General features: G+C 33.6%; 1 protein-coding gene across 8 annotated transcripts in view; it reads right to left on the reverse strand.

The window, feature by feature from the left end:
- SENP6 (SUMO specific peptidase 6) overlaps positions 1–25,935 on the reverse strand; it is a 122,654-nt gene that overhangs the window by 63,225 nt on the left and 33,494 nt on the right. For 5 of the 8 annotated variants that reach the window (XM_080805765.1, XM_080805760.1, XM_080805758.1 and 2 more), the window contains 4 exons: positions 16,217–16,359; positions 14,979–15,083; positions 10,445–10,465; positions 1,485–1,555 (listed from right to left, as the gene is read on the reverse strand). In XM_080805765.1, coding sequence (XP_080661891.1) covers positions 1,485–1,555; positions 10,445–10,465; positions 14,979–15,083; positions 16,217–16,359 — 340 coding nt within the window. The remainder of the gene's footprint in view (positions 1–1,484; positions 1,556–10,444; positions 10,466–14,978; positions 15,084–16,216; positions 16,360–25,935) is intronic. The other 3 variants (XM_080805761.1, XM_080805759.1, XM_080805764.1) reach the window with 1 other exon arrangement.

Genomic DNA, 25,935 nt, shown 5'->3' on the forward strand with positions numbered 1-25,935 from the left:
TCTGGAATATTCTTATCATAAAATAGGGATACGTTCAATATACGATTTGATTTCCACTCAGAGTAGCAAAGAATATAGGTGCTTTAAAAAACAAACTCCTAGAGAGGGGAACCCTCCTACACTGTTGGTGGGAATGCAAGCTGGTGCAACCACTCTGGAAAACAGCACGGAGGTTCCGCAACAATCTGAAAATAGAGCTATCCTATGACCCAGCAACTGCACTACTGGGTATTTACCCTAAAGATACAAACGTAGTGATCCGAAGGGGCACGTGCACCCGAATGTTTATAGCAGCAATGTCCACAATAGCCAAACTATGGAAAGAACCTAGATGTCCATCAACAGATGAATGGATAAAGAAGATGTGGTGTGTATATATACAATGGAGTACTATGCAGCCATCAAAAGAAATGAAATCTTGCCATTTGTGACGATGTGGATGGAACTAGAGGGTATGATGCTTAGCGAAATAAGTCAATTGGAGAAAGACAACTATCATATGATCTTCCTGATATGAGGAAGTGGAGATGCAACATGGGGAGCTTGGGGGGTAGGAAAAGAATAAATGAAACAAGATGGGATCGGGAGGGAGACAAACCATAAGTGACTCCTAATCTCAGAAAACAAACTGAGGGATGCTGGGGGGAGGGGGTCACGGGAGGGGGGTGGGCTATGGACATTGGGGCGGGCATGTGCTATGGTGAGTGCTGTGAAGTGTGTAAACCTGGCGATTCACAGACCTGTACCCCTGGGGATAAAAATACATTATATGTTTATTAAAAAACAAAAACAAACTCCTAGCTACCAGGAAAACCCAGCTTAAATTGTTAGTTAATTAAACCCAGTTTAAATTATTAGATTTTTGAAATGAACCAACAGTGCTACGGTTTAAGCAAGAAAAGGCCTGGAACAAACAAGACACACAGATTAAGAATCACTATTCTAGATAATAAAAATCAATTTGATGTGACATATTTTCCATAAATATTATTTGCCTTTTTTTTTACTAGTATGAGTATATAAAAAGATATTTCAATGAAAATAAGAATTTCTGCACACAACTATTTTCCAACATATGTTATTAACAAAATTTATCAGGTATGATCTCTTTTTAATTCAGTGGTTGCCTAATATATTCTAAATTTTAGGATCATAACCATTTAAAACTATATCATACAAGATTACAATACAGTTCAATAAAACAATTTTTGAAGCTATAACCCATCTGTAGTAAATATGTGGATGCTGAATTTAATGAAAATGCTAATTAAAAAAAAGATTTCACACTGTAATCTCATTGTGCAACTATTCCCTGATAATTTTAGGTCACAATAAAGTAAGATTTCAAATCAGTTATAAGAAAGGCTTTTCTACATATATCTATATACTTGGAAATATTCTAAAACCAGTGTGTATCTCTTTTACCTTTCATACAACTATTCAAAACCCTTCACAGGTGTTAACAAGTAAAACTGTACACTTACCAACACCTTGAGGCCGACTCAACCTTACAGAATTATTTTCAAATTTTTGGACATGAGGAGGGTATTCTTTCCTAAAAAAGGAAATTTACAGATTTAACAGAAAAAATATTTTCAAAACAAAAAGGCTGAGGGAATACTTAAAATATGTTTACTAAAGGCAAACCATAACTTCTTTGCCACATAAAAAAAGTTATACTATAAAATAATAAAACTATGTAATACAAATATAGTAAAGCTTAATACACCGTAAGGTCCCTAAGAACAGTGACTACATTTTATTTAGACTTAATCTGTCAAAGCCCATAGCAAGCAGACTTTCAAATAGTTAATACTAAGAGAATCCAAATTATTGTCTTTTCCAAGTAGTCACCAAAGTTATATGGTGCACAAAACTTTAATTTTCTTTTGGAACTGCCTTCATAATCAATTTATAAAAACCACATTAAAAAAAGAACATGTAATAGTTCATTGTCACACGTTTTCTGAATTAAAAAATCAGCTTAATAATACCCAATTTGCCAATTTTACTATAAATGCTTTTAGCTGTTTAAAAACAAATCGGTGAATTAAAAAAAAATAAGTGACTAAAGGGAATAAATGGTGATTAAGATACTAGCCTTGAGGAAAATTTCAAAATCAGTATTAAAAATGTTATGTACAAAACCAGCAATTCTGGAACAAGTATTTTAGTCTTACACTATGAATACCTTACGGTGATGTAATTATACCTTAAAAAATACATTAAATTATATTGTCAGACTTCATATACAATTTTCAGGATTTTGAAAGTAATCCTTAGTAAATAAAGATTCTAAAACAGCACATAAGTCCAAATATACACTAATTTGGGGGTAAATTAAAAAAAAAACTATAGCTAGTTATGTGATAAAACTATTAAAGATTTATAAAAAGTGCAATAGACCATGGAGCTATAATAGCTACTTTTCCACCCTAAGTAAAAAATTTCTAAAAATATTCCCATTTTACTTACCCAGAAAATTAAAAATAAAAGAGGCTACACTATTATTTATAAATTCATTCACCCTAGTGATCAATACCGATCAGAGCATATAATTAAGTAAACAAAAATCCTAAAGAAATTTTTCCAGAAAGATTTCAATCTCTTTCATGTCGTAAAAGTCAAAACACCTAAATTAAAAACAAAATAGGAGAATGACACAAGGAGAAAATAGCAAGTGTATTGACAGTAGTGTATCTGTAATAGCAGTTAGCAGATAGTGAGCATCATGTGCCAGGTACTGTTCTAAGGGCTTTATATCTATTAAGTACTTTAATCCTCAAAATTACCTTATAAATTATATTATTAGCACTTTATAGATGAGACTGAGGTACAATACAGTTAGTTAACTTGCCTATACTCACATAACTACTAAATAGCAATGCCAGAATCTGAAAGCTGGCAAACTGCCTCAATACTATGAGTTATAGAATTTTCATGACTATTGAGCAGCATTATTTGTACAACTGGGCAATTTCTACCCTGACAGAATTTTAAGATAAGTGAAGATAGAGTTTTAAGGATGAGAATTTGCTTTGAGATAGTAGTAGTACTAGCACTTATGAAGGAGGTAGGTATTCAGCTAATTATACTAAACTTAAAATAAAACTCATGTTTTTGTATTTCATATACTTTCACACTAAGAGGATATAATACAGTCTTATCTTTAAATCAAACAATTGGTTTTTTAATCTCTAATTTTTATAACTCTTCAGTTTGGAAAAATAAAGATACCAACTTTAAAATGCAACAGAGGCAATGAATTCAAAGCAAAATATGATGATACTAGCATGGTAAACTCCAAAAACTCTTTATTTTTAAAATAGTGGCTAACACAAATAGTATACATTCTTAAATACTAAGGATTATCAATACAAAAAATAATTATTTGACAGAGAACGGGCAGAAAATCTGAAAATACAGATATTTTGGATTTTTTTAGTTTGAACCTACTTGATTACTTATTCTGGGGTATGCTATAAATACAGGTTTATTGACTAATAACTGACATAAATCACCTGACACAACCAATCATACACATGCATGGACTGGTGAAAATGCTGCATTAAATGCACTGTATTCTTTGCTATCTGATAGTGCACTAAACCATGTCTTGCTAATGGGGAACAAACACCACACGGAATGTATCATATAAAATCCCTGACTACCACGTATTATAATGCAAGGTTAATAAACTATTCTGTATATTGGCCAACATTTCCAGATCTTATGGCCACAACATAATGAATATGTACTACATATTTCCCTGTATAAACAGGGAAACTAATTTTTCTTTGTAATAAATAAATTACAGAAATAAAAGTATACCTTCAAATTTAATACACAAAACAAGAATTTCAGGATGAAAGTATTACTGGTAAGAAAATTTTTGAAAACTTTCCAGCATAAACTATCTTGTATTCTTTAAAATATATTTTTTTAAAAAATTGTTAGGTTGTCAAAAATCAAACTTTATGTTAATTTCTAGGCTTGAGGGCTCCATCACTCTACAGATACAAAAATTTCAAACCCCAAACAGCTCAAACCTAGGATTTCTCAGTGGGTATTTCTTTCTCATTTTTAACCAAGCAGCACAGAAACTTCCCTGTCATGTTATCTACAAGGTGGGGAGTTTTTGCTTGTAAGGGTTTGCGTTTTGTGTAGAAGTTAAAACAAAAACAAAAGCAAACAAAAAAAACCCTCACCTCAAGGACCCAACACTTTGTAAGCAGCATAAAACAATTGAAAAGCTTTCCTCTCCTGTGCAGAATTGTTCAAATAACCTCAAAAAGCTCTGCATATTAAGGGCTAGAGAGCCCTCAGCCCTGAAAGTTTTCTTTTAAATAACTTAATTTTGTAATAATTTTAGATATCCAGAAGAGTTGAAAAGACAATTGAGAATTATATCCCTCATCCAGTTTCTCCTAATGTTAGCGCCTTCATCATCATACAAATGTCAAAAACAAACAAAAAACCCAACAATGGTACACTACTATTAAGTAAATCCCAAACTTTATTTGAATTTCACCAGCTGTTCCACTAATATCCTTTTTTTTGTGTTGTTCCAGAATCCAACCCAGGATCCACTGCATTTAGTTGTATAGTTTCTTTAGCCTCCTCTCTCCCAGTCTTACCTGATGTTTCATGAACTTGGCATTTCGGAAGAGAATCGGCAGTTATTTTGTAGAATGCCCCTAAATCTCATGTTTTTCTCATTATTAGACCAAGGTTATAAATTTGGGGGAAGGAGGGCACCTGGGTGGCTCAGTTGGTTAAGCTTCTGCCTTCAGCTTGGGGGTAATGATCTCAGGGTTGATGAAGTCCCACAAAGGGCTCCCTGCTCAGTGAGGAGTCTGCTTCTTTCCCCTATGTTTGTGTGCACTCACTCACACACACACTCTTAAGTAAATAAATTAAATCTTAAAAAAAAAAATTGAGGGTTAGGATATCGCAGAGTTGAAGTGCCCTTCTCATCACACTGTATCAGGAGGTACATAATATCAGTATGATTTCACTGGTGATGCTATCTTGATCATTTGGCTAAGGTAGCGTGTGCCGCGTTTCTCCACTCTGGAGTTACTATTTTTCCCTTTCTACACTCTATTTGTAAATAAACAAGTCAGTCCAGCACACAAAAGGGGTGGGGTAGTTAAACTTCACTTCCTTAAGTGTGGAGTATCTACACAAATTATTCAGAATTCTATAATAAAGAGCTGTCCATTTCTTTCAGTTCATTTTATGCAGCTTATAAAACCCTAGGATAGCTGAATAAATAAATGATATATTCAATCATTTTTACTAATATGACACATGGATATTTATTGTATATTTTAGGTTATAATCCAACTGTTTTAGTTTTGGTCTTTGGGAATGCTTTCAGTTGGTTCCTGTGTCCCCTGGATGGGACATCATTTTTTTCTTTATTCTGGTAAAATATATATAGTGCAATATTCACAGAAATATAGAATGCTTCATAACCTACCTGTAATCCTTACACAAGGCCCATGAAAATCTATGTAATGTTAAAATTTTAGTATATGGGCTTTTGAGGCAAGTATTCTTTTGTTTTTTGAGTACTTGGTTTCTAACACTAAGGGAGTTCATATTCATTCTGTGTTTTCCTTAACCCAAACCAAAATCAGTCATTTCTCCATGTTGCTTTTCTTAGAGAGTGGTATTAGAAACCAGGACCTGGGTGCTGGGTTTTTGTTGTCTTGTTTTCTGCTGGTGGATTTTAATGATAGCTCATTTTATTAATCTTTCCATTGCTCTAACTGATCTAAAAGATGTTTATTTCTATAAAATAAGTGTATTCATATTCAAATGTTAAAATTCATTATTCCAAATTCATGTTAAACTCATAAATCAGTCTAATTTTCCAAGAGATATATTTAAAATCTTCCACAGCTGTGCTCGCTTCGGCAGCACATATACTAAAATTGGAACGATACAGAGAAGATTAGCATGGCCCCTGCGCAAGGATGACACGCAAATTCGTGAAGCGTTCCATATTTAAAAAAAAAAAATAAATAAATAAAATAAAATCTTCCACAGCTGTATGTTAACCAAGAACTTCTTCCATTTTAAATATTTTAAGGAAATTTTATATATTTAATTGCTATACTTTTATACATTATGCCTATTACAAAACATGCTTTTTTCCCACTTAGTACTAATCCATAATTTCATCTTTTTATTAAAATTATACTCATGCTTTCTGTTTGCATCTTTTGTGATACTAAACAACCTTTTTTTTGACCTTACAGAATGTTACTGTATCTCTGATTCTTTTAAACAACACAGGATAACTGGGTTTAATCCAACCAATTTATCTTTTATTAAATATATTCAACCTCACTACAATTACTGTAAAGACTGACAGACCTCATGTTTTCCTTTCCTCTTACTTTACTGTCTGTTGTATATAATTCCATTATTTGTTTTCTCTTTTCCCCTATTTTTGCTGGTTGCACAATTATTATTCACTTGTTTTCCTTCCCTAATTAACAGTTACCTTTCTTCTCAACCTTTATTCTGATTACATCTTCCTGTTAACAATACATTATCAAGATTCCAGCCATTTCTTCAAGCAAGATCTCCTACTCCATCTCCAAAGATCTGAGGTCTTTCAAATTCTATTAATTCTTGCCTTTCCAATTCTCCTCCCAGAAAAAGGGCCAAAGATTCCTTTTATTTCTGCCTTTCTACCTCCCTAACCTCTAGATTTTGCTGAGACAGTTTTGAATATTTAGTCACAGACTATTACCGATTTTCCTTTGTAGCACATCAGTATTTGGAAAGTGGAACATCCTTAGTCTTAACTGAATGCCCCGGACTTAAGGTTTTATTGCACCAAATTATAAATCATATACAAAACACTGTTTTTTAAAAACTCTCAAAGATTTATCAGGTATTAACACTTCCCTATCTAAAATGCCCTGAAAGCTTCTAAGTGAGTATACTGATAAAAGGTCTTACAAAGGCTTTAAGATCTAGGTCCTAGCTGACCTTGCCAAATCCACCTTGTAACATGTTCTCCTTTGTTCCCTAAACTCAGCCACTGTGGTCCTTCTTTATATTCCTAGAACATGTTAAACTCATTCCTCCACTAGTATCTTAGTACCATCTCTTTCCTATCTGGAAAAGCCATCTATGTGATCATGGCATGGCTGACTGTTCAGTTAGTCCTTGTTTAAATGTTAGCTTTGTAGTAAAAAGTTTCTGAGGGGCACCTGGGTGGCTTAGTCAGTTAGACCTCTGCCTTCAGCTCAGGTCATCATCCCAGGGTCCTGGGATTCAGCCCTGCATCAGGCTCCCTGCACAGCGTGGGGGCCTGCTTCTCCCTCTGCTTGCATTCTCTCGCAGTCAAATAGGTAAGTAAAATCTTTTTTTTTTAGATTTATTTATTTATTTGACAGAGAGAGAGTACAAAAGCAGGCAGAGCAACAGGCAGAGGGAGAAGGAGAAGCTGACTCCCCAGCAAGCAGGGATCCCAATGTGGGGCTCAATCCCAAGACCCTGAAATCATGACCAGAGCTGAAGGCAGACACAACTGACTCAGCCACCCATGTGCCCCAATAAACAAAATCCTAAAAAAAAAAAAATTTTTTTTAAAGTTTCTCTGAAAATGCAATCTAAACAAATCATACTGACACTCTCTATAACATCACCTAATTGTGTCTTTACATAGAACTTATTATTTCAGGATGCCTGGGTGGCTCAGTCAGTTAAGCAACTGTCTTTGGCTCAGGTCATGATCCCAGGGGGCTGGAATTGACTTTCTTTTATCAATCCCTCTCAGCAGGGAGTCTGCTTCTATACTCGTCTTTTCAAACACAACCTTTATGTAAACATTCCTAGTATTTCATATATTTTCTTTCATTGTATTCTATTCATCTTTGTACTTTATTATTGTTTCAAAATTCCCTATAATACACACATGCTTTTCAAATTTTTTAAAAAATTTTAAATTTGAAAATCACTCTGTGCTTCAGTTTCACAATGGGTCAACAGACTGTTTATCTACACAGGAAAAAAAGAACAGCTTTAATACCAGTTTAAATATTCCAGATTGCTGGTACTACCACGTACACTGTATTCACAACCAATTTGTCTAGGAGTCAGAGAAGAATTTGAGTCATTCAAATTGACAAAGTCACCTACAACAACAACAATAAAAGTGGTGGCAATTTTTTGAATTTTGCAAGCTCTAAATCTTAATATTACTATTTATTATTTATTCCACTGTGGTTTTAAACTCCATTCTGCCCAGTGTACATGTAGGAAAAAACCTGGAAAAGATTAACCTTCCACAACTACCTAGTTTTTGTTTATTAGATAAACCATTCTCTTGTAAATAAATCATTTAGTTCAGAGGTTTATAGTCTCTCATGTGTTGAAGGATAAAGATAAAGGATCTTCTCCATAAAGATGAGAAAAAAGATGTGACTTAGTGTTCACAAGAAGGAGACAAAAAGTGTTATGTGAAAAGAATTCACAAAGTAAAATGTATTGATGCAAAAGTTCTTTTCACCTAATCTATGTCCAACAAAGATAACCACGAAATAATTTTATGTAAGGATCCAAAGGATTAATGGGCTAAATTCAACCTAAAGATAACTATACTGCTGAATAAAGCACCCAGGTATATTCACTATAAGGTATTTTATAAACAGTTACTGCTTCATATCTAGTCCCTGACAGTAAGCTTAATACAAAAGACTGAAAGAATTTCAAGATCTGTTACTATTACAAAAATTTCAAATTTCACAGTATGTAAGTCAGTTTCACATAATTATCTCACTTGTTTCTCACAAATCTTTAAAACTGGACAAATATTATCATCCCCATTTACAGTAAGTTATGTGCCTAAAGGAATTGTTGGTTACTCAATTCCACATCTTCTGACCCCTATTCCAGTATTATTCCAGTAAGACTGTAAGTTCCAAGAGGGTAGGGATTTCTGTCTGCTCCTAGAATAGTGCCTGGCACATAGAGTCATGAAATATTTGCTGAATGTATCAATAAACAAATTTCCACTACAGAAATATGTGTAAGCCAAAACAGTGCAAATAATCAGTATAAACCCTCCAAGGCTATTGTGAAAAACCAAATAATCTAAGACCTTAACATTAATTTGAGAATATTAGAATATGAGAATACATTTTATCTGGTATAGCATACAGGGAAAATATTTATATAAAACAAGAGGCTATTCTGAGTTATGACTGTATAAAGAGTTATTTAATGTACATTCTTCAGTAATTTTATTTTGAAAATCTTATTAATGGCTTTCAAAAGAACATGTATGTAGTGATTTACGAGTCAAATATTTTAAAGGTAAAATGACTCAGCTACATCTGACAAAAAATAATGCTTTACTCAAAGAGAAAAATAGACACAATAGGAAAATAATTTTTCTTTCCCAGCAGACAGTAAATAATCTGCACAACCCATTCACCTAAAAACATGTAAGAATTGTGAAGTATTTCAGAATCATAAAATATGCCTAAAAATTTTGCTAACAGAACCATCTTTATATTTCCAAACCTTAAAGAACCTTAAGGAAGGTGGAATATACAGCATTTTATAAAACACTGCAAGTTGTCCTCTTTGATTTCTCTACACCTTTATAGAAATTATGGAGTTAAAATTATATAATTAAACAAACTTGGAGAACTTACTTCCCTTCTTTTGACCTTCACCAATGACATTGTAAGTATTGGTTTAATACAAGGACTGTTAACCTGTTTTTTGTGCCAAGATTCATAAAAAGTTTTTGAAATTCTCATAAAAGAAAAAAGATGTACATGCACAAAAACTTCTACGTAATACACTGAGAAGAGAAGCTATTTTTACAAACATTTGCTTTAAAACAATTATAATCATTTCACTACTCAAAGAAACGTGCACTCTTAAAAAATGTGTTTCCTTGTTCTTTACATCATTCAACACTCCTGCTAAAGAACATGTGCCTACCAATGTTTTCACAAAGGGAACAAACAATGATCATAAATTCTGCTTGGGGTCAGAATAGAATACGCTGGTTTCTGGAATTTTAAGTCCATGTGTTAGGTATTCTAATTCCATTTTCCTCCTCGACTCTATCTAGTAAAGTGTAAAAACAAAAGTATTATTGGTAAAATATAACAAGATTTTAGTGCTATTAACGAAAACCACTGATCACTAAGGCATTAAAATGTTCTACTTCTAGAAGGAAAGCAGTCACATCACCATAAATATATAACCATATTGAAAATTATGGTAAAACACTACCCATATAAGTCAAATATCATGTTATGCCATTAATGTTTCCTTTTACTAAAATAATTTACAGGCTTTATGATGAACTCTAATTCAATGGATATTTTTCAAAGCATAAAAATAATCTTGGCATCTTACTGTTATATCCATGCTCTAATTTCATCAATATTAAGCTTACCTTTCCTTTTGGTCCAGACTGCTTAAAACATGAAAAAGAAAAAAAGTGTAAGAGGCAAGACCTCATTTTTGATATATCATTGTAGTTTTAGTAATTGTGGTCAATAAGGCAAAACTCTAAGGTGATTAATTCTTTTTAAATACATTATATACACGTTATATACCAAGTTTTGAACCTTGTCAGATATGTAAACTGTTTTTCAGTTTTTGTTAATACAGAAAATAATTTATATCTAAACATATTTAAGAAAAAAGGATGTACAAAGAGATGAAAAATTCTTGAAAGAGCTTTATTTAACCATCAACCATTTGAGGATATGTTATTTTAGAGTAGTTACATAACCAGTCTTCTAAGAACAATATAATTTCCTGAAATGAAAGCTTTAAATTTTTAGTGCTTCCAATTCTGTTACCAGATATGATAACTAGCTTCTAAGTAAGAAAAAAAGAATTATTTTAAGGTTGAAACTTTTGTTATTTTAATTATTATTATTTAATTATTTTAAGGTTGAAACATAATGCCATATGTTAAATATAGCAGCATATGGTTTTGGACACAAGGAAAGGCCTGGGATTTAAAATCATGGCCTCTAATTAAAAACCCAATGTATCACAGATCCATCCTTCACAGTTCACGGAAAATCTAAAAAGTTATCAGTATCAATTACTCAAGAGTAAAATTAGAAAAACCTTCAATTTAGAGTAAGATCCATATCCTATAATTATTCTTTAGTATAAAATGAACAAAATATTCAGAATTATAAGCAAAACATAGTTTACAAATTCCCCGAGTCCCCATATTAACTCTAATATTCCTATAGCATGAAGCAAAGTATCAATCCTAGTAAATTAAAAAAAAAAAAAAAAAAAAGGTTATGTGGTTTTACATAAGCAACACTGGAAAGAAACTCTTATTTTAAAAGTTTTTCAATAGTAAAGAGTTGTAAGCTTACATGAATAACATATTTGAGAATTTACATTTACGATTAAAAAAATGGGACAAGGATAATGTATAAAATAAATTTATGTTGGATAAATGACAAAAAAGTGAGGGGATATTACCACCCCTATTAAAGTAAATAAAACAAATTATAAACATGAAAGTTTAAATACAGTCCAACTTATCTTATATATTTATTTCTACTGGAGCTCTATTTCCAGGAAAAGTAAAATAAAAACAGGAAGTTAGGTATTAATACCTAATAAAGCTATTTTCAGCTCTATACTGTTGTGTCCAAGAAGTGAGAATTTAGTAGTCTCTTGTTTTTTGTTTTTATAAACTCACCTGTATAGAGTAAAGGAAAGAGGTAGAAGACAGAGTAGCAGTAGAAGAAACAGGTTTGGTTCTTTCCAATAAACCAAGGGAGTTAGGAAGAAAACAAAAAACACAAAACAAATATATGTATATGCCCATGCTCATTTCTCTTATCCTTGAAGAAACTGCATTTATTATGATATATCTAAATTAGTCACTGTGCTTCTATAAGATTCCTCAATGTGTTTCTTGTCAAGTCCTGACCTAGAGCATACATATTAAGAAAACTTTTAAAAAATGGAGAGGGAAGCCATTATTAGTAATTAGGACTTTGTAAAAATGTCAACTTACATTCTTGTTGGACTATTTCATTCTTGTACTAGTGCTGTACTAGTGTTCTTAAAATTTTTTTTAAAAAGAAAGGAAAAAAGAGAGATTGATTGATTCTGGTATCCATGACCTGATTTAAGACTTCAAAAACTCTTTCAAAGTGATGCTTTTCATTAATAATTAAGTCTTGCTTATTCCAGGAGCCCATTTTCCCATTTATGGATTATATATGCTTTTGCAGACATTCATTTTCCCCTATGGTCCTTACAAGTCTTTTCACCTATCCTTAATGAAAAACAAAAACAAAAACAAAAAAAAAGGTGAAAATGTAAATAAAATATAAACCAGTAAATGTGCTCTTTTAGCAAGTCTCATTGAAGTGAGGTGTGGAGATGGTATAGAGTTATAAAGATTTTTTAAATTTCTACATTTCATCTTTCTATACTAAGACTATCCTCCTCCATTACTATTAGTACATAAACAACCTATCTTTTAAATATGATTTATATTAACATTTGTAGTAGCAGTAAGAAAATAGACCAAAATCGTAATGTTCTCCCAAATAGTAGCTAATCTAATTAGATATTTTAAAAATTTCCATTTATTCCCTTCAGATTAAAAAAGTGTGATGTACTTGTTCCCATATCTTAATAAAGAACTACAAATTATTCAAAATGCAGGTGTGATTTACTTTTAAAAGACAAGATATACCATTCTCTCCAAGAGGACTGTGTGAATTACAAACTTGTGGCATTTCCTTTAATTTCAAATTAAGAGGTGAGTTGTAAAAACCAGGGTGCTCACCTCTTCTGAAGCCTGGCAACTGTGCCAAAACTACACTAATTAGAACCAAAGGTTTAAAAAAAAGGAAAAATAAAGAAAATAAAACCAAAGGTTTGGTAGGAACCTTTTTTTTTTTTTTTAAAGTGGTAGTAACCATCTTAGGTGAAGGCTTTCTTCATGCCTTTGAAGATGTGATTCCTACTACATGGAGTGTTCTCTTCTAGCTAGTTCACGCAAAAGCTTCTTTAATACTTCTTTGTGAATTCTTCACAGCTCCCTTCTCTGAAACAGCACTATGCAAACTTTATCTACTACACTGTGCTCACCATGTAATTATTTGTTTACTCATCTTTCTATCCTCTACCCTAATCAAACTTGAGACTGAAAGCAGGGACTTCGTCATATACACCTTTGACTACTCTGTACCACATCTATGGCTGGCAGGTAGCATAAAATCACTCAATGATTTTGAAGGAAGAAACTTAGAAAAGCTCTCAATTAATTGTTTGTGAATGTCAAAATATTTTTAACGACACACTGTGCCAAGAATAAGGAATGTTTACTCTATAAATAACAGACAAACATAAATAGAATCTGCTAACATGACTTTTCAGTTTTCCTTACTGCCCCCAGTTGTTCTTGTCAGGTATTTTCACTCAGGAGTGTTTCTCTAAATACAAACTAATTCAGGGTTTTGTTTATTTTTTAAGAAATATTTTACTAGTAAATGTCATTTCCTCTTAACAGAATCTAATCTTTTATGCAGATATCAGTAATACATATGCAAGGTGTAACAGGTGCCAAGACCTAGAATAAAACAAAACACAAACCAATTTCCAGACTGAAATCAGTTTTTTAACATTACCAATGATGAAAGCAGAGATGGAGAGAATAGGTCACACTGCAAATAATTCCAAACTAATAAATAAGCTCAAAAGCAATAATAATTTTGGTTGTAGAATATATCACTTAATTATAAACCATAAATAATATTTCAACAGGGACCAATTTTCAGAATATAAAAAGACAAATCTTTGTCAGCAATGGATCCTATCAATGTAATCAGTGTGTGAAAAACACTGTGTCTCTTCTTTTTGCCTCCCCACTAATTATTCTTTTATTATTCTGTTTGTGCGGTATGTCAGCTAGAGAGTTTGATTTGTGTACTTTACAGTAAAAAAACAAATTTTTTGGTATGTGCAATAAGTTCTCTTTCTTTCTAGTTGAATTTCTCAAATATCTAATGTTATAATCTTTTATCTATGATAAAATATTTAAGCAAAAGAAAGATCTTAAAGTATGAGAAAGATTTAAGGTTTTTAAGTTAAAAATCTATGCTATACCAAATCTATGTACACAGCAAATAAAGAAAGGGTTTCTAAGAGTCAGGACATTTTCTGAATAAGCAACAATCTAGACTGACATTTTAAAAAATGAAGAACAGCATTTAGCATAGATACCAAATCCTTAAATTTTACTATTTATAAAAACATTTTATCTATTCATAATGCAAAAATTATTTTATTGTTGGATCCTAAGAATTTCTTAGTCAATCAGAACTGGCTCAGAACTGAAATTCAACTGAAATTTCTTAATTCAAAAACGGTCATGAAAAACCCACACTTAAAGCAGTAAGATTTCCCCATTGTTACTTTCATTATTTCAAGGTTCAAGTATTACTTTGATGATCAATGAGAACCACCAAATCTACTAAAACCAAAATTTTCTCAGCTAAAACTAATAATGTGAGTTATTTTGGTACTGTGAAATCCAATAAATCTTAGAAAGAAAGTAAGCTAATAACTGTAGTTTTACTCATCAGAGCTAAACCACCAGCTGAAGATTTCTTGTCAAATGTTGTACAGTCAATGTTGTAAAATCAGATTAATTTAACTGGAATATAATGCAATAAAAAGGCCCTTATTTACGTCTCTACTTACAAATATGATTTATTCAAAAATAGATATATAATAATAAAATTCTAAAATATGAATTATTTCAGAGACAGGAGTATCTCGTTACAGACAAGAGAAACACAGTAAAGTTCCACAAAGTAAAAAATTTGGTTAAAGGAAAAAGAAAAAAAACCCTGCCAAACAATTAAAAAGGATGTACACACACACACACACACACACACACACACAACAAACGCAATTTGAATCCTTACCTTTGAGCTGCTGTTTTTACTAGTGATATCTGTGCATTAGCATGTTGAAAACGTCTACCATGAACTACTGTTCCGGAACATATTGATGCATTTTGTGCATTTTCACTGCAGATGCAAGAGACGAAGAATAATTTGAACTAAGGAAAATTACACAAACATATGCAAAAGAAATCCTTTCGAATCTGAACATACACACACAAAAACCTTCACACTAAGAAAAATACATATATTTAAATATATTTATATATCAATCCAACCCAATTGACCACGTGAAATTGTCCATTAGGAGTTTTCCACTCTCTGAATTTGTCTCTGAAATGTTTCCAATACAATTCATGAAAGATAGAGAGTAGAAGAACACTGGAATAGAAAGTAGGAACCCTAAATGAATGTTCTGCACTATACCTTATAAATTAATTCAGATATATTTTATTTTCTTCTTCTCTATTAGGGACTATCCATATAAAAAGCTTTTAAACCATGAGTATTATAAAGTTTTCTTACATGCCAAAATAAAAACAAAATGTACTGCTGTAAAAGAAAAAAAAAGTGAGAAGTCCCAAATTCTACTTCTGACTCTGCCATTGACTTCAAAGTTACTTAGCCTTTATGTACCTCAGTTTTCTATCTATAAATTGACAAAATTGAAATGAAACAGTGATTTTCAAACTTATTTCTGGAAAGTATAAGAGCCCAATCATATCAGTAACAGTGGTTCCCTATGAGTACGACAAAGGAAAAGTAGGTTGTATCTAGAAGAGAAGAGGAATAAGATACCTAAAAAAAAAAAAAAGGTCCCTTACTGAGACAATCCTGATTAAGTATCCCCTAGAGGAGACGAGCATTCTACCCTCCAATGCCTTCTACTTCTAATATTATGACCAAGACTTTACTAATTATGTGAGAGCAATTTCATCTTATGAAATCCTATTCTACTGTATATATTTATATATATACACACACACATGCATATATATATTACAGTATTTTTGTAAATATACTGTAAATTTTTGTAAAAATACTGTAATATTTTTATTCAGAACCAAGAAATCACTGAAATCAACCCTAATCCCAGGATTCAAAGCAAAGAATACACACTGGAACAATTCTACCTCTTGGCATTGCTAATAAAGTGAAAAGAAAAGATATAGTTTGGGTCAACTGGCCACAAAGGTAGTTAGTTTTTGGTGTCAAACATTTTATCTTTTCTATAGGAATGTGTAGTGAAGTGCCTATACCTCAATTTCTTATTGTTGCTCAACATGTTAAGTCCAACTGGGTTGCCTTTCAAGGGTTTTAAACTTTCAGCCTTGTTTCGTCTTGCACATGCCTTCCAGGGATCACCAGAACTGGTAGAAACAATTTCAGATTGACGATTTAACTGTAAAAAATCCATAAATGTTGAAGAGTCAATAAACACCATAGCATGATTGTTTGAAAACCCACTTACTAAAAAAGCTACAAAAATGTGTACCAGCTATTATAGATGGGAGAGAGGGATTACAGTGGCATGAATTTAAGAATAATTCAACTGTAGTACTTTTTTTTTCCCTAAGAATAACACAAATATGTAGGAACATGGATGTGTACAGTATTATTTCCTTTTCATTTAAAAGTCTCCAAAGGTATTCGAGATAATTAAAAGAGAAAAACAGAAGACTTGAGGGTAGAGTATCTTAGAATAGCTCTCTCCTAAGAGTAAAAAAAAAAAAAAAAAAAAAAAAAATCCCTTGCTGCTGCTATCTGTAGGACAAGTACAGTCAAATATGGCAATAAGTTACCACTTCAACTTGTACAAGGAGTGTGGCCTTAACATCAAAGTTTCTATACAAACACAGAAACTGAAATGTCTTGATACTTTTATATCATAGTTGCATAGTTTCATATCATAGTTGCAAATGATCATGTAAACACATCAATAACAATCACTTTGGGGGGAATCACAGTATGACAACAGGATGGGCATTTCTCAGGAAGTTCTTTTCAACAAAGAAACCAACTTTTATTCCATTCATTTCACCAGATATTTAAAAGCTGCTTTCAGACTCATTGAGCAGAAAAATCTTCAGTTCTGAGTGATAACTGACCCAAACAACATTTTAAAAATCATTGCTATCTACTTGATTTTGAAACAATAGTTTAATATTTTATTTCTCATGCATTTATAAAATACAGTCATAAGAAGATAGGAACATGGCTCCCCCCCAGCTGATCTCCATGGAAACCTAACAGAATTCCCTAAAAAAATAGCTCCCACAAAAAAGGTCCTCCTGAGTACAGAGTTCACTGTGTCAATACCATTCCAATTTTTAGGCATATCTACATTACAAAGTTCCAAAAAAGACCTATTTTGACACACTGCTTATCATTTCTCCTTCTCGAAACATTTCTTTACTTCCTAACCTTTTACAGCCATGGGCTTCAGACTCCTCCACTTCTGGTAATGGTAGATTAAGTAATGCAGATCAATTTCCTTCTACTCTCTGAAAACAACTAGAAAAATGCTAGACAAAATACAAATTAAAAAAATATGTATGTTTGAGACACCTGAGGGCTCTAGAAGTAGTGAATAATTAAGAATTAAGATAGGAACAAGAACCGCAGAGCTCTAAGCCCAGATTTGTATTTTCCCCGAGGCACCTAGTGATTCCAGAAGATGCAACTGAGAGGCTAAACTGAACTTCCAACAGAGAGCTAGAGACACAAAAAGTGGAGATGAAGCTCCACCATATAGGAAGGGCCTCATAAACCTCTCGAACTTTGGATCAGAATTACAGCCTAAGAATAGCAGCCATTGTATAGACGGAAATTCACCTTGTAATCATCTCAATCTTCCGTTCAATTAAGGCAGTTCTCAAATTTTTAGTGTAAATCAGAATTACCCGAATGGTCTGTTAAACTGCTGTGTCCAATCTTTTACAGTTTATTCTTATTCATTAGGCCTGGGGTGATCCAATCTGTACTTCTAGCAAGTCCCCAAGTGATGCTGATACTGCCAATCAGAGACCATACTTGGAGAACCACTGAATTAAGATGATCTGAGACAGAGATTGCTAATGCTCCTAGTAACCAGCCAGAAGTAAATATATATCTCCTTCAGAAACAGGTAATTTTCTAGGCCTCAAAGTATCTCTATGACTTTTCATATGCAATATTTACCATTCATAGCAGGCTCAAAGAAATTAGACAATGTGATCAAAACCAAGAAAAACAACTAATAACAGAAAAAACAACCATAGGGGATAAAGACACTTGAATTATTATACTCTTTTATTTCTGTTAGTAGGAGAATACAATCACTTTTGCATTTGGGGACCTTTTTCATAGGAAATAAAGCATTATTGTGGAAATAACAATTTAGCAATCAAATAGACTTGTCTTTCAGGCCAAGTAACTTTCCTTGTAATCATGGGGTTATTTCATGCATTAACAAAAATATACATAAACCACTGAGCCCTGAAATGGGCAGATAGGCAGGAATTCAGTAACCAATAGTTCCACTCAATTAGAAATACAGGTATCTTTTCTTAGAAAGTTCATAGATTGGGGCTCCTGCGTGGCTTAGTTGATTAAGCGCCCAAATCATATTTTTGGCTGAGGTCATCATCTCATGGATGGTGAGATCGAGCCCCATGTCAGGCTCCATGCTCAGCACGAGTTTGCTTAGAGATTGTCTCCTTCTGACTCTCCCCCCTCAAATTAATTAACTAATTAAAATAAAGCCCATAAATTATTTTATCATAAACAGCTGGTCATTATGATGCATTCAGCTGATAAAAATTAGGCCTATCCGGTCACTATGACATTGGTCAATTCCCATGTTATTAAAAAAAAAAAAAAGCCCTAAATCTATGAAGAGTTGTCAAAGTATGGTTCACTGGACCAGAGAACCAGCATCCTTTGGGAACACTTAAAATGAAAATTAGCAGCCCCACTCCAGATCTCCTAAATCAGAAACTCTGAAAGTGGGGTCCGGCAATCTTGTTATCAAACATTCCAGGTGATTCTGATGTACACTAACACGGGAGAACCACTGCTTTGGATGATTTTGATACATATCCTGTTAAAAATCTCAGAAGCATGAAAAAATGGTTATCACTCATCATCAGGGAAGTAAAAATCAAAACCACAATGAGATATCACCTCACACCTGTCAGAACAGCTAAAATTAACAACTCAGGAAACAGATGTTGGCAAGGATGCAGAGAAAAGGAAACCCTCTTGCACTGTTGGTGGGAATGCAAACTGATGAAACACTCTGGAGAATGGTTTGGAGGTTACTCACAAAGTTAAAAACAGAACTACCCTATAGCCCAGCAATTGCACTATTTAACCAAAGGATACAAAAATGCTGATTTGAAGGGGCACATGCACCCCAATGTTTATAGCAGCACTATCAACAACAGCCAAATTACGGAAAGAGCCCAAATGTCTGTCGACTGATGAATGGATAAAGAAGATGGTGTGTGTGTGTATGTGGGTACAATATATATATACACAATGGAATATTCCTCAGCCATAAAAAGGAGTGAAATCTTGCCATTTGCAAGGATATGGGTAGAGCTAGAGGGCATAATGCTAAGTGAAATAAGTCAGAGGGGAAGGGAAGGAAAAATAAAGTAAGATAAAAACAGAGAGGGCGGGGCACCTGGGTGGCTCAGTTGGTTAAGCAACTGCCTTTGGCCCAGGTCATGATCCTAGAGTCCTGAGATCGGGTCCTACATCTGGCTCTCTGTTCAGTGGGGAGTCTGCTTCTCCTTCTGACCCTCCCCTTCTTGTGCTCTCTCTCTCACTCTCTCTCAAAATAAATAAATAAAATCTTAAAAAAAAAAAAAACAAAAACAGGGAGGGAGACAAACCATAAGCTACAGAGAACCATTAGCTACAGAGAACAGATTGAGAGTTGCTAGGGGGAGGAGAGTGGGTAGATGCACTAAATGGGTGATGGGCATTAAGAAGGGCACTTACTGGGATGAGCACTGGGTGTTATATGTAAGTGACAGATCATTAAATTCTACTCCTGAAACCAATACTACACTATATGTTAACTTACCTGAATTTAAATAAAGATATAAAAGTAATAAATAAATAAAGATCGATAAAGTAATGCACGGCAAATGGTAACATAACTACAATACTTGAAATTCTCATTGAGAGAGCTTAATAAAGAAGACATTCTGACTAATATAACTGAAAATGATTTGATGATGTTCTCAAATGAAATACAACAGTGAATTTTATATAACCTTTTATGTTACTCAGTCTTATGAAGTAGACAGCACAACATCAAAATACAAATGAATGAACGTATTTCACCGGTAGTCCAATCATTTTGACCCAACTTCATAGCCTTTGATGCCTTGATACAAAACTTAGACTATTTAAAAGACTGCATGTGTTATAAATAAAGAACTATACATAATACTTCTTATAACCAGAATTTTCCTACGGATTGTTGAGAGAGTTCTAGGTGATATTCTTTGTCAAAATCTCATATTGGTACTAGGTCTCTATTAAGGAAACAACCTTTCACCTTAGCATTTAATAAAGTGAAGTGGTAGGGTGTCAGAATTTGGTAGAGTACCTTTTGAAAGATTAAACAACCTATCCGCTTCAAAAAATGTTATTCTCTACTGCTTATAGAACCTAATTAAGGCCCTTCCCCAAATGGTTCCTGTTTAGACTTGATTTCCAGATCATTCTGGGGCAGGAATATCCATTCACTTGGTGCCATCAGTCAGTCAGCAAATATATATCCCATGCCTATTATGTACTTATTTGTCCATGCTCTGAGGAAGCAGTACTAAACAACAGTAAGCAGCCCCCAGTTTGAACAAAGCCCTTTTGTCATGAAAGACCCAAAACAAACAAACAAACAAAAAATCCAATGTACTTAAGCAGAGAGAAAGGGATAGGGAACAATGAGACTGGGGAGAAGAGTAGAAAGATCCTCCAGGAGATATTTTACCAAAGAGGGTGAAGCTTGTCCCGTTTGGCGGGACACCTGGGTGGCTCAGTGGGGAGCTTGCTTCTCTCTCTACTTGCCTCTCCCCCGGCTTGTGCTGTCTCTCTTTCTCTGACAAATAAATAAACAAAATCTTTAAAAATAAATAAATAAAACACCATCTGGCAGGATGTGTGAGGTCCCTGTAGTAAGATATTCACAGACTGTTGAGTTCCACACAACAAAATGAGATCATAAATTGATCTCAGGTAACACAGGCTAGATACAGAGAGAACCTGGCACAAGCTGGGGAGAACAGCATTATATGAACTAGTTTAGATGGTTTTAGCTTTAAACTTTTGTGTGAAAGGATGAACTTAGGGATATACTTTATGGAAGTATGTATGAGCTCCATGGTGTAGTGGACTTGAGTGGGCCAGAAAATTCCAACTAGCCTCCCAAATATAATATTTATATTTCAATATAAACCCTCAATCTTTGCACATGTTGTAATAAAGTATTTAACATTAAAATAGAATCTCAGACACAAAAAGTCTCCATTAAAGACTGATCATATAATTCCACTCCTATCTAGGCAATTATGAAAATTAGTATTTAGTGAACACTTACTATGAATAGGCATTATGTAAGTTACTTTATATTCAATCTCCTTATTTTAGACATTTCAGTAGTTCTTTAGATTGTGATTCAACAACCACACCTAAAACATCAGGCCAATTACTTGCTGCTACTGAGTGATGGGATTAACACATTCAAATTTCCCACTTCAGTTCTCTTCTCTCAAAATCTCTGCACATAAGTCATTTAAACTTTACTGAAATTCTATCCCTCTGTTACAAAATTTATTGAACTTAAAAAGCAAAGTAACTTGTCCAAACTAGCTAAATGGCTTTAAACATTTAAAGACTGGTCTGATTCCAAAGCCTGATTTCCCATGCTATACTGCATGAGGAATTTTTAAGTGTTTAAGGAAATAAAAATAGGATGCTTAACAACAACAACAAAAAAAGCTAAGACAAACTGTGTTATCCAAGAAGAATTCATCATTAGGATACAAAATATCTCAAAAACAAAGGAACTGTGCTAAATACTCCTTTATATAAATGTAGAAAGTTAATCTTACCTCTTAAGAACTGTTTAAGCCAAAATTATCATACCTAATATGCAGGTACATAACTCAGCTAATTCAACCATATTTGATTAAATGCCCATACATTTTCAAAACTTTTTTGAGAAAGCATTAGGGCACAGCAACAAACAACCCAACAAGCCCACCATTAAAGCAAGAGGATCTATATAACTAAATTCTTAAATTTCCCAATTCCGTTGCCTAAAGGTTACTATTAAAAACTACATACACTTCAGTTGGCAACAGAAAACCAGTACTTTGAGCTTTGTAAGAGATGATTTACCTCAAGAAAATCTCTTACTATACCATCAAATTACCTTAGAAAAAGTTCCCTACCACCTGCTACACTTAGGAGGTAGCTCCGGGAAAGGTGGGGGAGGGTAGGGGGAAGATTTATTCCACAGGAGAATCATAGGATATAAAGTTGTAAAGATTCTCTTCACACAAGTAGACCTATAGGACATAATTCTAGCTTGCAGAACACTTAAAAATAACTACTGAATTAAAATACAACATATAAATTATTTTAAATCCCTAATACATCTACTTCTCTCTGCCTAATAATTTTTATTTTCCCTCATTTTATTTGTGCTCTTAATTTGCTTATCTACATCAAATTCCTAGGAGAAATAACATAAATAAATCTAAAAAAATCAAGCCATTAATTTATGGATGACTATTTCACAGAGATGAGAACTACCACTACTCAAATTCAAGATGATATATTCAATCTGGAGGTTCCCAAAAAACTTTAATTTTCCTTCCCGTTTGCCACCCCCCCCCCTTCAGTAGCCTAAGACAGTTTTCTAGCTAATGCGAGCATAAGATCAGGAGAACAACCATCTATCTTACAACATCCTATGAAGTGGATATTAGCATGCCTAGAATCTGATACTCTCTGTCTAACTAACTCAAATATTTATTACCCATCCAAAAAAGCTGTTTCTCTTAACTGGGTGTCAGTCTACATAGAATGCTTTTACATGGTAAAGGTAAAAACAACAGGATAGGGATCAGCAAAACTTTTTTGTAGAAGGCCACATAACATACAATCTCTACTGGGTCATACAATCTCCACTGAAATCACTCAACTCTGTGCAACTAATTCAAATCTGTGTTGTACCATGAAAGCAGTAATAGACAATACATAAATAAACACAGCTGATTTTCCAATAAAATTTTATTTATGAACCAAAATTCAAATTTCGTGTAATAGTCACATAGCATTCTTTTGACTTTGGGGGAAACCATTTAAAAATGGTTCTTAGGGGACACCTGGGTGGCTCAGTTGGTTAAGCCGCTGCCTTCAGCTCAGGTCATGATCCTAGGGTCCTGGGATTGAGTTCCGCATCAGGCTCCTTGTACAGCAGGGAGCCTGCTTCTCTGTCTCTGCCTGCCACTCTGCCTGCTTGTGCTCTCTCTCTCTGACATATAAATATATAAAATCTTTTTTTAAAATAAATAAATAAATAAATAAAAATAAAAATGGTTCTTAGGCCATAGACTGTAGGCCAGATTTGGCCTCTGAGCCTTAGTTTGCCAACTTTGTATTATATTACTCATTAAGTAACAAATGAGTATAGTCAGTTACCAGAATTTAAGCTCCATAGGAAAAAGAAACTTGCCTATTTTGCTTGCCAGCAAAATATGGAACACTGTAATCAATACATATTTTTGCTGCATGAATAAATATTTCATTGGGACTATGGAAATGTGTAAAAATTATCAATATGTGGTTACCATCCACCCAAACTTATCAGACATCAAATAAGTCAATTTAACAACAACAACAAAAAACAAGTATTCAGAATATTTAGCACCTAAGAACTTCAGAAAATAAGATAACCTAAAAGAATCTATTAAAACAAGAACCTATTAAATTAGATACATAAAATGTACATTAAAGACATTTAAATTCTTAAAAACAAAATGGATATTGAAACAATAAATAGAATAGAATTAGACACTAGGGAAAAAACAAAATTTTGAAAGAGAACCAACAGAAGTTCTACAAATGATAAATGCCCCCCACCTTTTTTTTAAAGGGGCACCTGGTTGGCTCCGTCAGTTAAGTGTCTGACTCTTGATTTCCACTCAGGTCTCAATCTCAGGGTCATCAGTTTAATCACCATGTTGGGACTCCAGACTTGGCGTGGAGCCCACTTAAAAAAAATTATCAAAAATTTTTTAAAAAGAAAAAAGACGAATGCAACAGAAATATTAAATAGCAGATTAAGACAAAGATAAAGATAAAACGTAGTGAATTACAAGACAGAGCTGAGGAAATTACCTAGAATATGGTATAGGAATGATTTTGTTCTTTACTCTTTATCCTTTTCTTTTTTTTTTTTAATTTTATTCATGTATTTGACACAGAGACACAGCGAGAAAGGAAACCCAAGCACGGGGTGTGAGAGAGAGAGAAGCAGGCCTCCTGCTGAGCAGGGAGCCCGATGTGGGGCTTGATCCTAGGACCCTGGAATCATGACCTGAGCCCAAGGCAGACGCATAACGAGTGAGCCACTCAGGCGCCCCTTTTTTCTTTTGTATATAAAATACAAGTTAAAGGATATGAAAAAACGATATTATTAATTCTAATAAGTTCTGGAAAGAATAATGTGGAAAAGCAATATCCACAGATATAATGATTAAAATTTTTCCAGAACTAATGAAAGACATGTATCCTTTATCTAAAGAGACACAAGGAAACTGCAGAAACCCAAAGGTAAAAAGATTATTCCGTGAAAGGGAAGGGGAAGAATACTAAGACATTTTTAATCCAAGAAAAAGCCTACTCCTAATTCCAAGCTCATTTGAGAAGAGGAATTGTATCAGTTTAAACCAATGATCCATATGGACCTATATATTACCTACAAGCCATTAAAAATCCAGGAATATGTAACCCCTTAGGATATACAAAGACTTTCTAAGGGAATCAATTCCTAAATCCTCAATCTCCATTTTTACACTTTCTTAAAACCGATTTACTTTAAAACCCATCTATAGATGGGTTTCTATAGATGGGTAGGTATATCCTACTAGGAATGTGTATTTAAACCCATCTACAGAAAAGGCATTATACAGTACTTCCTTTCCCAATAAACCTTTATCTGTTTTACAAGGGAAAAACATAATTCTCACCTATTGTATTAAAATCTAAAAACTTCCTGAAAGGAACAACTAGAAACACTGGGATCTCTTTTGGCACAAAAAAATAGTAATAGGTCTTCATATCTTTCCCCATTTTATAAATATTTCTCTTAAAATACATATATTTCTAATCATGGGTTAGAAACTGGATATTCTAGACCAAGGTTATTAGATTTCCTTAATTTAATTGCAAATGGAAAACAAAAGTGCTAAAAATTTGTACTTACCGGCTCTGTATATTCTATTCCAATTATAATCAAGAAAAGCATTGTCCCAAGGAGAAAATCAAGTGAGAACTCAAAGAAAACCCAAGTTTTTTTGTTTGTTTGTTTTAAAAATTTTATTTATTTGTCAGAGAGAGAGAGAGAGAGCGCGCGCACAAGCGAGCGCGCACAAGCGAGCACACACAAGCAGGCAGAGTGACAGGCAGAAGTGGGGAGAGAGAAGCAGGTTCCCTGTGGAGCAAGGACCCCAATGTGGAACTCGATCCCAGGACACTGGGATCATGGCCTGAGCTGAAGGCAGCGGCTTAACCAACTGAGCCACCCAGGTGTCCCAAAAGCCCAAGTTTTTTTTGCTTTTGTTTTTGTTTTTAAAGATTTTATTTATTTATTTGACAGACAGACATCACAAGCAGGCAGAGAGGCAGGCAGAGAGAGAGGAGGAAGCAGGCTCCCTGCCAAGCAGAAAGCCCGACTTGGGGCTCTATCCCA

The sequence above is a fragment of the Martes martes genome, assembly GCF_963455335.1.
Source record: "Martes martes genome assembly, chromosome: 6".
NCBI classification, from domain to species: Eukaryota; Metazoa; Chordata; class Mammalia; order Carnivora; family Mustelidae; genus Martes; species Martes martes.